Below are 18,455 nucleotides of genomic sequence, written 5' to 3' on the forward strand. Positions count from 1 at the left end.
TGCATGGGAAGGTGCCATAGGAAGGGGATGAGGTATCAGGGGTAATGGAGGAGTGGATCAGGGTGTCGCGGAGGGAATGATCCCTCCAGAATGCTGACGGGGAGGGGAGGGAAAGATGGGCTTGGTGGTGGCATCACGCTGAAGGTGGCGGAAATGGTGGAAGATGATCCTTTGGATGTGTAGGCAGGTGGAATGGAAAGTGAGGACAAGGGGAACCCTGTCACAGTTCTGGGAGGGAGGGGTAGGGGTGAGGGCAGAAGCGCGGGAAATGGGTCAGACACGGTTGAGCGTCCTGTCAACCATAGTGGGGGGGGGGAATCCTCGGTTGAGGAAAAAGGTAGACATATCAGAAGTGCTATTGTGGAAGTTGACTGTATGTACTTGTCCTCATGTCAGCGTCATTCTATTAAATGAGTTCCATTTATCTTCTATTGAAATGTTGTCAAACCTCATCCTCCAATGCCTGTATTTAAATTCTTCCCACATCTCCTGGAATATATGTTTTTTTAAATTGTAAACCTGGGTCCAATTCATGTTAACATTGATTATTCTGAGGTCACGGTCTCTCAGTGGTGTTACAATGTCCAATTCCTGGGCATTGTCAGGATCATTTACAAGTACTTTCAATTTGATGAGCACCAACTCTTACCCTTACCCATTGAATTATGAAGAAATTATGCATTATGTTTACCACCTCTGATTCTGCATTTTCCAAATTTATAATTGTGTTGATTGACATCACACATTGAAATAAATTTGCTGTTCTTCCACACTCTTAACTCTTTTTAGAAAAAACTCTCCCTCTTCTTGTGTTGACCTAGTGTCTGTAGCAACATCAGATATCTTTTTCAAATTATATACAAGGTACTTATTATTGTAGCATAGCCATTCCCACCGGCTCAACTTAGTTTACATCCTTGTAGTTACTGACATCTATGGCTACGTCACCTCCATTCTACTGGTCCCCTGGAAGGTGTCTCATCCTCCACAGACTGTAAACTTTCACTCACTCAAACCTCTGCTGCTCATATCCTACACATCAAATCCCACTCACACCTCATTCCTGGCCTTGCTGATTTACATTAGCACCTCCAATTTAAAATTCTCAACATTGTATTTAAATCCCTTCATGCCCTTGGCCCTTCCTCTGTAAACAACCACCACCACCCCACCATTTTACTTTGATTCTGGCCTCTGGTGCATGCTCCCCCTTTCCTTTGTCCCATTGGTGGCCATATGCACCGGAATGTCCTTCCTAAACCCCTCTACCTCGCCAATGTCTTTCAAGACCCTCCTTAAGACTTTTTGAACAGGCTTTTGGTCACTGCTAATAACCCTTTCTTTGGCTATGCATCCTACCCCCACCCATGCATTCAGCTATACATGATTTTTAAAAATTTTGCATGTCATAAGGTATTTTTGTTATTCCCTTTCCTTGGCTTACACAGTGAATGCATATTTGTCCTACTTCAAAGACAAATCAACCCATTATCCACTTTGTACAAATGTGCAAATGTGCAGGTGAAACTTTGGTTTCGGACCTATCTAGGAATTGCTAAATGCAAACTGGACGCTCAAAGTCTGGTTTTTAATATATATTTACTACAGTACATCTTATGATGCAGAAACTTTAATTATTAGGATTAGTATAATTTTACATCAGTCTGGAAAAGATGACAAATTAAATCATGTCCCACCCTCTTGTCTGCTTCCTGTTTGGGATTGACAGGAAGACTAGGAACTCCAGACCACACTCAGGTTCTCCGGGGACCCCTTTCACTGATGCAATGACAAGTTGGCTGATGCTGATTGGTTGGCTTTGAGAAGTGGCCGTGGTTTCTTTATAAATTGAAGGATTTTCGCATTTAAAAATGCTGGGACTCGAAATCTAAAAATAAATATTAAATTCAACGATAAGAACAATTTAAAAAGGGGGAGAGCGTGAGGCTCGGAGAGCGATGAGACTGCGGTGGCTAGGAGTTTCCGGTTCCGGTCTGTGTGGTGGCGTTGGAGTTGGAGATGGCGGTGGGTTGGAGTGAGAGCGGGATGGTGATGCACCGGGCAATGGGGGCTGCGGCTCTCCTGCTGTTCTCCGTCCTCTCTGTGGCGGATGGGTCCGGGAGGACGCTGGTGCTTCTGGAGAACATCAACATAAAGGAGACGCACTCCATGTTCTTCAGGAGCCTGACAGGTGTGAGTTGGCTGCGGGTGGAAGGTTGACTTATTCTCAGTGCAAACACAGCTCTAAAGTGGAGGTCGGGGTGTAAGATATTGAAGAGATAGTTAAGTCCGGGTCAGATACTTGCGTGCATACGAAATTGCTGGGCTGGAACCGACTAACTGGTCCAGCAAGCCTGCCTCACACTGATGGCCGAGTCATTGTGGCGAAACATCGCCCCCCCCCCCCCCCCTCCCCCCTGCATCCATGGGAGAAGTAGAAAAAAGACCCAGAGCCAAAAAGGGAAAAAATAACTTTGCAAAATTTCTCTGACCATTCGCTCCCCTGCCCCCCGCGATCGAGACCAGACCACGAGATCAAATGGACCAATTGTCAACCTTTTAAAGACACTTTTTCCTTCTAATATACGATCTCTGTCCCAGTTAGGAGTTAGTCCAGCTTGCTCTTGATGCAGAAAGTCAACATCACCACATCAGCTAGAAAGTGAGTGGCTAGATACCGTCAGCACCAGAGGTCTTTGGAGTCCAGAGAGTTGGGGTTGGACAGCAATAGTGCAGGTACAGCCCAAAGTCAGTTGCAACGGTTGACCGGAATGCAGGGAGGTTGTAATGGTGAGAATTGAGGCAACAAGTGACTTAAAAGAAGCAATCTTTTATCAGCTATCATACATTCAGGGTGGGGATGATTCATACCAATACCAGCTTGTGCTAAGTCTTGTTGTAAATATCACTTGTGATGTAATACTGAATATTCCCCATCGGTTGCTGAAATGCACTAACCTGTGCCTTTGTTTGAAATCTCCAATTAGATCATGGATTTAACTTGACATTCAAGATTTCGGATGATCCTAGTTTGTCTCTGATTAAATATGGAGAATTTCTGTATGATCACCTTGTCATTTTCTCGCCATCGGTGGAAGGTAAAGATGTCTGTTTCTCCTGCAATAGTTTTTCACTTGGAAACCACAGTTTGTTTTTGAAGGCTTCTTGAACTTTCCTGATTAAAGAAAATTCACAAGTACACTACAGTGGCCTGCTTAGAATGGAGCAACCAGTGTAGTGTACTCTATCAGCAAGGGAGCTTTGAGGACTTTTTATGTGAAGTCAGTGTGGTGGTAGGCTATCCTTCAGTACCAGGAAGTGTATTTACTTCCCACTAATTTTCTCCCCTCTTTAAAATACATGCGCTGCTTTTTGATTTCACAAGTGCAGGTTCTCCAATTCTATGCCAAAGTGGTAGCTGTTCACTTATGAGCTTGGGCAACATGGCAGCAGGCTATTTAATTACCGGTGCCATCACCGCTATCTGAACTATCTGATTGTTTGATAGAGCATGTCTTGCAGGGCTTTCTCAAGAGTGGAAACCTTGGCCAAGTTTTCCCTCTTTATCAAGGGCACCGAGGCCAGTTATAAATCTCATACCTACTCAGTTGAGATCAGAATTACATAGAAATACAGCACAGAAATGGGCTATTTAGCCTGACCAGTCCATGCTTAAGCTTCACTCGAGCTTCCTCTCATATTTCCTTTCAGCATAACCCTCTATTCCTTTCTGCCTCATGTACATTTCCAGCCTCCTCTTAAATGTATCTATGCTATTAGCCTCAACCATTCCCTGCGATAATGTGATGCACATTCTTGCCACTCTATTGGTAAGAAAGTTTCTTCTGAATTGTCCTTTATTTTTTGGTGAATATCTTATATTGATGGCATCAACTTTTACACTTCCCCACAAGTGGTAAAACTGTGTCTCGTCTATCAAAATCTTTCTTAATTTTAAAGTCCTCTATTAGGTCACCCCTCAGCCTTCTCTTTGCAAGAGAAGAGACCCAGACTGCTCATCCTTTCCTGATGGGGATAACCTTGCGTTTTTGGTATCATTCCTGTAAAGCTTTTTTTGCACCCTCTCCAGTGCCTCCATATCTTCCTTTTTATCATTTGGCAATCAGAACTGTACATGGTATTCCCAGTTGTGGTCTAACCAAGATTCGATATGAGTTTAGCATAACTTCTCAATTCTATCCCTCTGGAAATAAACCTTAAGTTGCTTTTCGTTACGGCCTTAGTTACCTTATTTTCCTTATTACCATACTTACCAAAACACTTAACTGGTGAAATTCGTTAGCTAATTATATGCTTATTCTGCATGTTTAATATCTTGTAATTTGTTGCAGTCCTCCTCAGTATTGACTATCTTCACCCCCAAAAAAAAAATTGGTATCATCTTCAAATTTAGAAGTTGTGTTTTTGATTCCAAAGTCAGCCCATGCTACCTGTTGGAGATCTGGGAGGAGGTTTGGCATTTCTCCATTCCCCTCTCTCAACTGAAAAGCCAAATGAAGTAAGGAATTTGAATAACAGGTGAAAGCTTAGAGTGAAAATAGCCAAGGACAGGCACCACTAAAAGCAAGTCACGGAAATAGAAGTTACTTTAGTTATTTCAGTATGTTCATTCAAATTTAATGTTACCTATTTTTTTTTAAGAGATTGCTTCCCACTGCCATTAGTGTTGTTTGGCTAATAAGAATTATGGAGTGGACACTACACTTATGACAAGTGTATATTGTGCTGTATTGGGCAACAAGTGAGAACTTCCAAAAGAAACCACATGCTTCAATTGAGACTCTAACTCTCACCCTTGGGCTGATGGGGATTAGAGTTGTGCTCTTCCTAGAATCAACAGCTGTTCTGCTTGAGGGTGTAGAGGAGCAAGAAAGGATATGCAACTGGGATTAATGAAAATTCGCTTTTGATTTCAGATTTTGGAGGCAACATCAATGTTGACACCATTGCTGCATTCATCGATGGCGGTGGAAATGTACTGGTTGCTGCAAGCTCTGACATTGGTAAAAATAAGGAATAATTATTACATCTGAAATGTAGTGACTTTGTGAACAACATATCAAATTTTTATAAGACATTATTGTGTGTATTTTAATCTTGGTAAAGTATGAACAAACTTGGAGATCTATTTATATAGCTCATCAATAGCTCAATGTCCCAAAGCAATTCACAATGAAGTACTTTTGAAGTGTAGTTACTGTTGTAATGTAGAGAATGTGGCAAACAATTTGTGCATAAGCAAGGTCCCACCAACATTAAAGATAAATGATCATATACTTTTATTTTAGTGATGTTGGTTGAGGGATAAATGTTGACCATAACACCAGTGAACTCCACTGCTCCTCTTCAGATTGTGTCCTGAGATCTTATACAACCACTTAACGGGGAAGACGGGGCTTCAGTTTAACATTGCAACCAAAAGAAAATATCTCCAACAATGCAGCACCCCCTCAGTACTGTATTTAAATATTAACCTAGATTATGTGCTCAAGTCTCTGGAGTGGGGCTTGAACCCATGACCCTCTGACTCTGAGTCAAGATTGACACATCCAAAAATTAATGGAGATATCTGTATATTTATTAAAAGTTCCATTGACCCTTTTGATCAAAATCTTCCTTTAGCAAATTTCTAAGTTGCGATTTCTGAATGAGTGCTATAAATTGGTGTTATAAACTTGTTCCCTTTAATTGGGGAACAGTTATAGTTGCAGACTATATCCATGCCATAGGCTCTTCCTAGGCATATTTTCCTTCTCCAGAGAGGATGGTGATATGGCCACGGTAGGAAGGAAAATACTTGTTGATTGATTCTTTTTATATGTTACTCCCATCCCCTTCAGACTGCTGATCTAGCAGCAGGTCTTTTCATTTCTACTCCAAAGGGACACATAATTGCATGGGAGTAATCCATCTTCCACCCCCCCCCCCCCCCCCCCCTGTGAGCAGATACTTGCCATCCCTACTTTTGGTGGCCTGATTAATTGAAATCAGGATTCAGTAGGGAGATATCTTTGTGGAACAACTGCAATCCTCTGTTTGGATAGTATTTTCTCATTTACCAGATTTCCAGGCTTCCTTAATGAGAAGCGTATATTGTGGATTTGTTGCATTAATGGGAAATCTGGCCCTTTGAGTAGGTGGTCTGTACTTTCCTACAGTTGATCTATTTAAGTGTGCTTTCCTGTGTCAGAAAGTACAGTATCTTAATGTGATGTTAGTTTGGTGCCAATAAGGAACTGAGCAGTTCATGCTTGTGTTGGCCTCCGGCTCAAAATAAATTTATCTACACAAATCCACCAACTTTAGCTTATCCACTCAAATTGGAAGCATTTAGGTGGATGTGCCCCATCTCCCTCCTACTTGTCATTTCCCATATGGTTGCTCTGATGTCAACTTTATTCCTCATCACTACAGATGCTTATCTGCATTCCATATGCCACCATAACTGTGTATCACAAAGCCTCAGCAAACACCTTGTTTGCCACTGTAAAGCCAGTTGGTGCCCCTCAGAAACTCAAGGTTCATAATTTTTTTTCTTTAGACTTCAAACCACTTGGCCTAAAGAATTCCTAACCTGGCAAATGATGAAGGATTTCTCTTTTTCCCCCCCCCCCCCCCCCCCCCACCCACCCTTTCATCTGCACCCACTAACAGTACTCTGTAGAGTTAATTGTGGAACAAAGCAGCAGCATCAGTTAGGAGCTGGGGCAAGAGTGAGGAACAAGTCAATAAGAGGAGCAGGATAAAGGTGAGGGGGGACATTGAATTTTGAGATGTGAGGGGGCACAATTTTTTTCAGCCTTTTTGGGGAGGCAGGACAAGGAGTAGTGGAGGGCGAATGTAGTTAGAATGGTCTAGTATTCTTGATGGTGAGTTTAATATTTTATGCTTATTGAAAGGTGACCCTTTACGAGAGCTGGGTAGTGAATGCGGGATCGAATTTGATGAGGAGAAAACCTCTGTTATTGACCATCATAACTACGATGTTTCGGATCCTGGCCAGGTAAGGACATTGGTGAAAGGTCGTACTTGATCTAATAATAGTGTATCCCTCACAAGGCAACCTGTTTACTGATATGAGGTCTTTGCAAAGTAAGAGCAGTTGAATTTGAACTTACTACTTTTCCCCTAACCCTCCCCTCCCCCCAAAAAAATTCTGGCGCCGTAGATCTTAGAGATTTTTAGTTTACATTTGGTGAATTTCACCTCCGTTAAGGTGAGAAATGTTCGTGCAGAGGATTGGTACGCATTTCCAATTTTGCGACCTGATGTGGGAATCAAGCTTCTCAGTCAGTTATGGGGCATATGTTTAATAAATGCTAACAGATTTTAATATATTTGAAAAACAACCAAGAAAAGTGCCCCAAAGTGGCTTCATAAAGAACTGTTAAACATTCTGAAAGATTGATTCGTAAGAAAGAAAAGTTGACGATAACTGTGCCTCCTTGTTTCCAAAGCACACTCTGATCATTGCTGACAGTGAACAACTGCTGAAGGCTCCCACTATTGTGGGGAAACAGCCAAAGAATCCCATTTTATTTCAGGGAGTTGGGTAAGTGCTAATGTATTCCATTGATTTCTCACTATTCTACTCTGTACGGCAAACTTTAGCAGAACAAAATCAACCTTTAGACCAATTGGTCACAAACTTGGCCATCAAACACTGCTTAGGTGTGACTTGCAGTCAGAGGGCTTTAGAGTACCTTTCATGCCAGTCTGAGTTTGGCAATTTAAGTAAACTTGAATGAGAAACAAACTGGTTTCACTGACTGATAACTGCAGGCACTAGCAGTGCAGTGCCTTTGATATCATAGTGTATTGATATTTATTTGCATTTTGTTCCCCAAAGCATGTGTATTCTTTTAATAGTTTTATTTTTCATTTAATTCTGAAACTGCAGAATTTCTGACGAGTGCAAATTATTTAGCAGAGGTGGATGTTGGCTGAGGGTTTGTGATGAGGTCTTGGTGGCATATAGGATGAATACAAGAGCAAGTAGAAATGGAGAAAAGGTTGAAATCACAGCAAGTGTATTTGGAAATACCAAGTAGAAGGGAGGTTGGCAGCATTCAGAGGGAATTATTCCAATTAACTGCAGTATTTACTATACTTGTTAATTGGAATAGACTAGATGTAGTTAGTGTAGACAGTTTTAAGGTAGACATGTTGGAATTTGGAGTTTGAGAGTAAGGAATGCCCATGAGCAAAGATGGAAAAGGATGTGATTTGGATCTGATTTAACCAGCCACACAGTAGTTAGTCATGTGAAACATATTTACAAGGCTGATCAAGTGATAGGATGCATCTGAAGGACATTTAACTATAAGTTGGAACAAATTGTACCCTTGTATAGCTGAGTGGTGAAGCCATATTAAAGACAACTGGTCAAGAATGGTATATTTTATATGTGGTCTGTGGAAGAAAATAGTCTGATACTTTTTATGTAAGATAAATGTGAAAAACTGTATCTATAGAGCCTTAAATAAAGCAAAAATTCCAAGGTGTTTCACAGTTGAGGGTCGGACAGGAGCAGTAGACAAATCAGGGAAGATGCTAAAGGACATAGAGGAGCGCTGGGTATTGAAACTTTAATGGGGGAGGAGATATAGCAAAGCAGTATGGGGAATTTAGGGAGCGTTCCAGATTGTGGAGGGGAGATAACTGAAGGGTCTGCCAGCAATGATAAAGTGGGTGGGGGAACATGTGGTTGAGTGAAAGCTGTTTACTTGGTGTTGGGGTTGGAGGAAATATAGTACAGGAACTGAGGAAGTAACCAAGCAAGAACAATAGGGGAAGGGGAGATGCTGAGCTCCGAGTTTGAGAAACAAGCTTGAATGTTGAGGTTAATATTTGTGTGTGTTTGAACATCATGTTTCAGCAAATTGTGATAGACTTTCTGCACAGACCAAATCTTCATTTGGTTTAAAAACTACAACAGGAGCAACTTAGTTGATTTATCCTGAGTCTATTAGCTCAAACTTCAATGTTTTTGTTTCTTTCTAGCATGGTGGCAGATCCTGATAACCCTCTGATACTGGATATTCTGACTGGATCCTCCAGCTCTTACTCCTTTTTCCCAGACAAGCCTGTAACACAGGTAACTCTCGTGTAATCTCCAGGTTGTGGAATTATCCTCTTCCTCTTGTCTGAACCCATGCTGGGGTACAGTTCCAGAGGCACTCTCTGGTTCCATATTCAAGTGGCCATTTTTCATTCATGAGCCTAGACAGTGAATGTTAGGTTATTTGACTGTGGAGCCACAATCAAGTACAATCCTAGCATCACCTGATAAGTACACACTCTGGAATGATCAAAAAAGATCACTGGATAAAGGTCAGGAGCAAAAGTTGTTGGATTGATCCCTTTGCGAGTTCAAGGGCATTAACCTGAATTGTAGTGCTCCAACTGCTGCTGATCTGAGATCAGCTAACTCAGTACAGACTGCAGATTGAATTGGGGCTTTCTGGTTCAGTATGAAACTATCTATCAACTGAACAATCGAGAGAATGCCAAGAAAGTTTAGCCTGCTTCCATTTTCCTGTGTAACTTACGCCGTGTTGAATCTGCTGTAGGCTGCACTTGTATCTGTATTTACGTGTACATGTTTTTATGACTGGGTTAACTTCACAGCTGCATACTTGTCATTGAGCTTGAGGAGTGAAAGTGATGAGCATGCTTTGGGCAACATGTTCTGTCATGTAGATACTGGGTGCTTGTGGGAGACATTAAGTGCATATACTGGATACTCTGTATATTAGGCATTCTTATATGTATACTGTGTTCTGTAGGGCATATACTGGGTGCTGCATACATGTACATAGTCCAGTTGCTCTTCCTTTGAGTTCCTTTTCGATTCAAAGAAGTTGTAGTATGTGTTGGAGCAGAACATGCATCAAATGTTACTGCAAGTACTGCATGAAAGCCAATAATTCACCCTTGGTAACAGATGTGTATGTAAAATAGGAAGGGAATCAACAGCCAGATTTGTGACAAACATTTAGATTTTCCTCATTGTACTAGTATCCTCATGGTGTGGGGAAGAACACCTTACTGATTGCTGGACTCCAGGCCCGGAACAACGCTCGTGTAGTCTTCAGTGGCTCTATTGATTTCTTCAGCGATGCCTTCTTTAACTCTCCTGTACAAAAAGCTACTCCAGGAGCTGAGAGGTAAGACCAGATGCCAAAAGACAGTTATTCTGACAAGTATAAGATTTTTCATCAATAACACAGGCTCCTACCTGTTCATTGTCACTAGATTGCAAAAAGAAAACTTGTCATTCAAAAACAAATTGTTCTAATGCTGGCTAGGCTGCAATTATTGCCCGTCCCCAAGAAGGTGGTGGTGGCCCTGCTTCTTGAACCATTGCAGTCCTTGTACTGTATCAGTGGTGTTAGGTAGGGAATACCAGGATTCTGATCCATTAACAGTGAAGGAATGGTGATTTATGTCAAAGTCTGGATGAACACTTGGAGGTGATGGTATTCCCACAGTATTTGCTGGTCTTCTCTTGGTGGTCGAGGTCACAGGGGAGGGAGGTGCTGTTGAAGCAAGCTTGGCTAGTTGCTGCACTAGATTCTGTACATACTGCAGCTACTGGAGGAGGGAGTGGATATTGAGTCTGGTGGTAAAGACAGAATCAAGTGGACTGCTGTACCTTGTATGGTGTTGAGATGTGGCCAGGTGAATTGTGTGTATTCCATTACATTCCTAACTTTAGCATTATAGATAATGACACTTTGAGGTGGTCAGGAGTTGAGCCACTGGTTGTAGAATACCCAGCCTCTGTCCTGCTGTTGTAGCTACGTTGTTGATGTGGCTGGTTCAGTTTCTGGTCCGTAGTGAACCCCAGGATGCTGATGGCGAGGGACCCACTGATGATGCCCTTAAAGGTCATGGGGAACTAGTTGTGCTTTCTGTTTAATGGGCCTTATCTGATATTTGTCAGGCCAAGTATGGATGGCATGCACTTCATTATTAGATGAATTGTGGTTTAGCAAGCTAATGGATATATTGCAATTAATTGGCAACAGGAAACTATACCTTCAACTTGGTCAGTGAGTTTTTTTTTGAGATTGTGGAAATTGTGCAGCTGAATTCTTAATCTTGGTGAGCATGTTGTTGACCTCAGGATGGTTTTTAATCTAATTTCAGGCTGCATCAGATTTTGCTATGTGATAAAACATCTGCCTGCTGGTGCTTGGTCAATAACCGGAGACTTCCATTCACCACCTCACTTAGCAAAGGCGTGATGGTGGGAACGTGGAATTTTTAAAAGTAGCATTTTGAATCCAAGGGTTTATTAGAACAAAAGCAGTTGTGTATCTGGTGTGCTGAATGATGAGTCTGATGGTATTGTCATTCAACAGCAATAAGGTAGTACCCCTGGACTATATCTCTGAAGTTCTGGAGCTGAGATTGAGAATTGGGAATGCAAAGCTTTATAGTTATGACATTGACTAGCCCCCTTTGGATCTAGTTCTCAATTACGGAGCATAGCATTTTTGGACCAAGGACTATAGTTCACTGCAATAAACATTCTAGGATTCCTCCTCCCTCTGACATATTTACAGTAAAAATTTAAATCTTTTCCTAAGTTTTTTGTTTTACAAGTTTCTTCTGGTGCGTTTGACACTGGTACAATATTGTGCTAAAGAGTTTGATGCAATATCAACTTTTTCTTGAAATTAGATTTTCAAAAACTGGGAACTATGAGCTGGCAGTGGCACTCTCCCGCTGGGTATTTAAAGAGGAAGGAGTTCTCCGTGTTGGCAAGGTGTCTCATCACCCTGTTGGAGAAACCAAACCACCAAATGCCTATACCATAACTGACTTGGTGGTAAGTATAAGTGAAACTGATACTAATCATTACAGAATAATTTTTTGTGGATATTTTACAATTTATTATGAATTAAATAAATGTATGGTGTGGACTTAAAGCAGCAGACCATCCCATGATGTTTAAAGGGGAGCAAGTGGGAATTCAACTATCAAACAGGAATTGGGCAGAGTTAGAGGAGGTGACATTTGAAAGTGCAGTTGAAGAATTAAGCTTTCACAAGCTTTGCCAAAATAGAGAGATGTAGTAAGGCAGAGGAGTTTGGGGAAAGAATTCTGGAGAGCAGGGTCATTATGGCTGAAGGCCTTGCCACCTACGGTGGAAGGCTGCACACTAGAGCAGACTTGGATAAGCAGAGGAGGTGAGATGGATTGCTGGCTGAAGGTGCAGAGATGGGTAGAGTGAGGTCATGAAGCAATTTGTAGGCTAGGATTTTTAAGTCAATTTGCTGAGTGATAGATATGCACTTCTAGTTCTTTTATTATAGACATAAAGACCCTCACTTGAAAATTGACTTTGCTGTAAGAATACTTGATGATTCAGTACTGTTAATGCAATATGCAAGCGGAATGATTTAAAAACTGGGCATAACTCTTTCTTTCAGTCTCTGTTTACCTTCCTCCTTCGAGACACTGAGTCACTTTCCAGGGTCAGTAGATAACAATCAGGAATGTTTCACTCTCTTTTCCCTTGCCCTGGTGTGGGTGTTTCAGCTACATCCTGGATGAATTCACTGAGCCAGTGGTAATGCTCATCCCAGCATTTTATCTTTTGCTTAGTTTACAGTGTTCCCTTTTTTTTTTGGTCTTCAGTTATTTACCTGGCTCATTTTGTATGATAAACTGTTGTAGTCAGAATACAAGTTAATAAAACCAGACTGTCTTCTCTCTCTCAGTAATCTCGTCCACTGCAAATACTGGCTGTTTCGAATCATAAAAGGTGTGGCTTCCCTGGTCTTTTGTGTGTTGGGAGGGGACAGTTGCTGCTTTCACGTGTGTGTATATGTTGGTGGAGGGATGTTTAAGACTTTTGCTTTGGATATTTTAGAACTTGATTTGAGAGCCTTTCAGAATCTCAGTTTCCTGTTCTTCTCCCTTCACATATTTTGTTGTAGTTTGCCTTATGAGCTGACATGTTAGCAACCCACCAACTTCCTGCAAGTTGTTTATTGGCTACATGCTGACCAGGTTGTTGGGTCAGATTATTTCCTATCTAATGAACATGGTGTCTGATACTCTTCTCTGCTGCATAAGGCTTAACGCCTACCTCAGTGTGGGAGAAGGGGTTGGGGGGGTGATGGTGGTTGAGGCTATTGTGGCCATGATTGATTTTTGTTCATCTTGCCTGTCTCTCACTCCCTTCACAGATTGAAGGGAGTCAGTTTCATACTAATGGACACAAAACTTACTCATTCTTTGACAATGAAACTGCTCTAGAACCTGTAGTGGCTACAGAGCAATATCATTGCCACTAAGGAGTTTAGATAAATTCTACCTCCATTGGTTGAGAATCAAACTGTGTATATGGTTGGACTGTATAAGATAGGTCATTTAGATTTTTTTCAAAAGTTCTAATGTAACTTCAATCACTGGTCAAAGTGCGGATTGAGATGAGCCCTTTGGCCTCCACTAAGAAGCAATGTTATGTGATGGAATGTAAAAGGGAATTATTCTCTCTGCTAACTTCTTATTGACTTCTTGTCAATGTACTTTATTCTTTGACTATTCAAATGTAAAATGCCCATATCTGATACTTTACAGTCTGATTACACTTTTCTCTATCCAGGACCCAACCGTGATGCTGCAAGAGTTTTAATGTTGATTTGTGATATTTGTAATGTTCTATCTTGTTGCAGGAGTACAACATTATTATTGAGAGGCTCTCCAATGGGAAATGGATCCCATTCAATGGAGATGACATTCAACTGGAATTTGTTCGAATCGACCCCTTTGTTCGAACTTACCTGAAGAGAACTGGTGAGTAGAATCTGTATGGCTCTGGTGATGGGGAAACATTGATATTTGGCCTAAAGAGCAGGAGTAGATTGCATTGCCCCAAAACACAAAATCTTGACGTCCAAGACCTTTGCTTAGAACGTGAGATAAATAGAAATAGACTGTGGGTTACTTACCCGTCTCCCTCAAAAATACACATTCCAGGTTATTAAACATTTTTCTGGCATAATGGAAGATGGTTGTGGTTGTTGGAGGTCAAACATCTAAGCCCAGGATATTATTGCAGGAGTTCCTCAGAGCAGTGTCCTACGCCCAGCCATCTTCAGCTTCTTCATCAATGGCCTTCCCTCCATCATTAGGTCAGAAGTGGGGATATTCGCTGATAGCGGACGATTGCAGAGTGTTCAGTACCTTTCGCTACTCCTCAGATACTGAAGCAGTTCGTGTCCACGTGCAGCAAGACCTGGACAACGTTCAGGCTTGGGCTGATAAATGGCAAGTAACATTCATGCCAGACAATGGCTATGTCCAACAAGAGAGAATCTAACCATCTCCCCATGGCATTCAACAGCATTACCATTGCTGAGTTCCCCCACCATCAACATCCTGGGGGTTACCATTGACCAGAAACTGAACTGGACCAGCCATATAAATACTGTGGCTACAAAAGCAGGTCAGAGGTGTAAAACTTTTTTTTATTCGTTCATGGGAAGTGGGCGTTGCTGGCTAGGCCAGCATTTATTGCCAATCCCTAATTGCCCTTGAAAAGGTGGTGGTGAGCTGCTTTCTTGAACTACTGCGGTCCATGTGGGGTTGCATTGAAGAATTTTGCCAAATCTTTCTGTAGCAATCCCATGAAGAGCGTGAATATGCTGAGAAACTGATGAAACTACAGAACCAGCGAGGAGGGCGCATCTTATTCCAGCGTATCAAGAAACCAGATTGTGATGAATGGGGACATGGCTTGGATGCAATGGTGTGTTCTCTGGAGCTGGAGAATAGCATGAATCAGTCGCTTTTTAGTTGCATAAACTAGCTACAGACAGGAATGACCCGCATCTCTGACTTCCTGGAGACTCACTACCTGGATGAGCAAGTCAAGTCTATCAAAATACTAGGAGACCATGTAACCAACTTGCGGAGATTAGGTGCTCCTGAAAATGGAATGTCTGTATACTTATTTGACAAGCACACTTTGGGTAATGACAGCAGCTGAACACCTGAACTGCTTTCTATCCCTTGTTGCTTATAGCGCTGTCTGTAAAGCTCAGTGCATGTTTAACTTGTGTTTGTCCAGTTTTCACACCACCCAATTATGTAATTGATTGTACCTCTATAACTGGAATGGGTTCTGTTAAGCTATTATTGGTGGATTTATTGAAGTGTACTTGGTTTATCTCCAAATAAAGCAACTTGAACAGAAAAAAAACAGTGCTGTTAGAAAGGGAGTTCCAGGATTTTGACCCAGTGACCGTGAAGGATTGGCGATGTAGTTCCAAGTCAGGATGGTGTGTGGCTTGGAGGGGAACTTGCAGGTGGTGGTGTTCCCATGCACCTGCTGCCTTTGTCTCTCCTCTACAGCTTGAGAATGAATTTCATAGTCATGGATGTAGAGCTTACTGGTACAAGTCAGCAAGAGTGAAAATGCTCTAACTTATGTCTTGTTTTCCCAGATGGTAAATACAGCGTGCAGTTCAAACTACCTGATGTTTACGGTGTGTTCCAGTTTAAAGTAGATTACAACAGGCTTGGATACACCCATCTTTACTCTTCGACCCAGGTATGCTTCAGGCTAAGCACTTGAGCAGCAATGTTGCCTGGAATTTAACTTTATTGTGTATTAGCTGAGTAAAATGCTTGTAATCAAATATATTCATCTGACATCGATCTGAGGGTCGTACGTCTTTGGAACTCTTCCTCAAAAGGCGGTGGAAGCAGAGTCTTTGAATATTTTTAAGGCAGAGGTAGATAGATTCTTGATAAGCAAGGGGGTGAAAGATTATTGGGGGTAGGTGGGAATGTGGAGTTAAGGTTGCAGGCAGATCAGCCATAATTTTATTGAATGGCGGAGCAGGTTCGAGGGGCCGAGTGGTCTACTCCTCCTCATTTGTATGTTTGTATCCAGATGGCATATGGAAGATGCTGGGAAAGACAGTTACTTAACTTGTTGGGTCTTCAATGAACAAAATCATCTTCCATTCACTGCTCTATTCTGTCTAAGTTTGAAAACTTTCTCTCGTTACCATTCCAACATTAAAGTATGATTTCTGCTGCTCATGCAACTGCTGATTACTGCTATGAGAGGCAGCTTTCACTTACACCAGGAGAAATAACATTGTTCGGAGAATGACAGAGTTAGGAGGGACAGATGGGAGTAGAAAGTTACAAAGGGACATAAACCGATTAAGTGAATGGAGAAAACCACATGAGGTCATTGTGGACAAATGTGAGGTCATCCACTTTGGACCCGAGAGAAATAAATTGGAATATTTTCTAGATGGTGAGAAACCAGGGACTGTAGAGGTGCAAAGAGATTTGACAGTGCAAGTACACATGTTAAAAGCTTGTAGATGGGAACAATAAGCAATCAAAAAGGCTAATAGAATGTTGGCCTTTATCTCAAAGGGGCTTGAATACAAGTTGAAGGATTTCATAATGCTTTAGTTGTGCAGGAGCCATGGTCAGCCTTCATCTGGAGTAAAGGCCTGCTCCGGTCAGGGGGGAAAAAAACCTGACCCGAACCCAACAGAACCACATCGGACCCAGCCCGAGTCCCTCCATTTTCTTTTTTCCCCGAGCCCGACCCGACCACTGGAATGTCCCCTTTACCTACCTTGCGACTCCGAAGCTGCAGCATGAGCGTGATGATGTCATAGAGACGCTCACTGTGCAGACTCCGTTTCCCTCCTTGACGTCCCGGACTCCCAGCTCAGGTAGGTGTTTTACTTTTAACACTTGCCAGCAGAGCAAAATGCAACACTTACTTTGTGTAACTGGACCGACCTGAGCCCAAAAGCCAGGTCCCGTGTGGTTTGGGTCGGGTAGCAAGCCTTTAATCTGAAGTACTGGGTTGAGTTTTGGGCACCGCCTCACAGGAAGGACATATTTACCTAGGCTTTATGAAATGGTCGTACATTGATGGCATTGTGCTTATGGGAGTAGTAGTACATTTGATGCATCTAAGTTTCTTTGGAGCCGTGTGAGTCAAGGAATTGAAGCATGTTGTTTGATCGTTTTAGAAGGGAGTTGCATACTTGTGTCAGTTGGGTGGCTTATGGGAATGCAGGTTATACTCAGTTAATCACCAAGGCCCTGAAATTGAATTTTCCATTTCCAGGCAAGGGCTGAATATCAATTGTTGTGATGAGCATCTGTTTCACGTATGCTTCAGCCACATGTTTGTTATAGGGAGGGCTGCATTTTGCTGCAAGGGGACTGTCTCCTTTTTTGTTGATTATTCTTCTGCCTTCAGCCTTTCTGTTGCCCTTCTGGCCACATCCTCTCCAGCAGTCGTCTGTAGTGGAGTGCCAGACTACATGGAGCTTTTGTGGGGTGTGGTATGTGTGACACATAATCTTGAGGCCAGATTTTTTTCCACAGGACAATTTAGAAATCAGTAGAAAAATGATTTCTTACTGTAAATCTAACACAAGCTCTATCTTTTTGTTCAAGGTGTCTGTTCGCCCCCTCCAGCACACTCAGTATGAACGTTTCATTCCGTCTGCCTATCCGTACTATGCCAGCACCTTCTCTATGATGGTTGGACTCTTCTTGTTCTCGGTGGTATTCTTGCACATGAAAGAAAAAGAGAAGGCGGAGTGAGCTGGGATTGCAGAGTGCTACATTCTTGGCATCAGCAATGCTGAGAGTTTAAATTGGTTTAAATTGGTGATAGATGGGTGCAAATTCTAGCCTTTTATACTGGCCACGATAATTTCCTGGGGTCCAGACTATGTCGGATGCAACAAGACTACAAGTCCCATTTATTGTGGATCCCTCTGTTGATCAGAGGTCAAAAGTGTACTGCAGGTTACTGAAAGTGGGTGTATGAATTCTCCTCCTGGTACTAATTGTTTAATCTGTGTATTGATTTTTATTTTGCTCTGGAAGATAAATCTACTTTGTTGAAAAAAAAACTTTAAAAGTTGCCTGAGAGCCAGGTGTTCATCTTCCACTTGGAGGATAAAGTCCATTGTTCCCATGGCTGTGTCAGATGATGAGGAGCTATTCGATCTCTTGATGGTTCTTCTAGTTAAAGTGACAGCTCCATAAATGCAAGAACAAGAAAAACTGGAAGTCTTTGTATTCGCCTATCACCAGTTAGATCAAAAGAGTCTGAGAGTTCATTTAACCACTTGGTCTCTCTTCAGAGGGATCTTACCCATTGGCCAACAAGAGATTAAAATGAGCTGGGAGAAATTTCTTTTCATTGATTATTGACTATTTTAAATTTATAATTCCTCAACCCATTTTTCCAATCTCTACACCCATGTTGATGTAACTTCTCAAAATTAATTTTCCAGACCATCGGAAATAAAATTTAACATTCCATCTATTGTGGTTTCGATTTCTTTTAACTCCCAATATTATATGGTCAGGTCCACTTGTATAAATTGTCTCACTTGCCATCCATGAGGTGG

At 41.8% G+C, this 18,455-nt stretch overlaps 1 protein-coding gene across 1 annotated transcript; it reads left to right on the top strand.

Moving 5' to 3' along the window:
• Nucleotides 1-1,980: 1,980 nt before the first annotated feature.
• ddost (dolichyl-diphosphooligosaccharide--protein glycosyltransferase subunit (non-catalytic)) lies at nucleotides 1,981-18,370 on the top strand. The gene is made up of 11 exons (XM_068017348.1): nucleotides 1,981-2,191; nucleotides 2,988-3,098; nucleotides 4,938-5,024; nucleotides 6,921-7,024; nucleotides 7,479-7,573; nucleotides 9,025-9,118; nucleotides 10,042-10,190; nucleotides 11,713-11,860; nucleotides 13,716-13,836; nucleotides 15,489-15,595; nucleotides 17,488-18,370. The coding sequence occupies exons 1-11, from the start codon at nucleotides 2,020-2,022 to the stop codon at nucleotides 17,635-17,637; spliced, it is 1,338 nt and encodes a 445-aa protein (XP_067873449.1). The 5' UTR covers nucleotides 1,981-2,019; the 3' UTR covers nucleotides 17,638-18,370.
• The last annotated feature ends 85 nt before the right edge of the window (nucleotides 18,371-18,455 follow it).

Source organism: Heterodontus francisci, chromosome 37 (genome assembly GCF_036365525.1).
Source record: "Heterodontus francisci isolate sHetFra1 chromosome 37, sHetFra1.hap1, whole genome shotgun sequence".
Taxonomy (NCBI): domain Eukaryota; kingdom Metazoa; phylum Chordata; class Chondrichthyes; order Heterodontiformes; family Heterodontidae; genus Heterodontus; species Heterodontus francisci.

What these genes read in the sequence shown, in the direction of transcription:
- ddost (XM_068017348.1), top strand. Translation starts at nt 2,020, where the DNA reads ATGGCGGTGGGTTGGAGTGAGAGCGGGATGGTGATGCACCGGGCAATG. An exon ending in AACTTACCTGAAGAGAACTG is followed by an intron (nt 13,837 to 15,488) that starts GTGAGTAGAATC and finishes TTGTTTTCCCAG; the next exon opens with ATGGTAAATACAGCGTGCAG. An exon ending in ATCTTTACTCTTCGACCCAG is followed by an intron (nt 15,596 to 17,487) that starts GTATGCTTCAGG and finishes TTTTTGTTCAAG; the next exon opens with GTGTCTGTTCGCCCCCTCCA.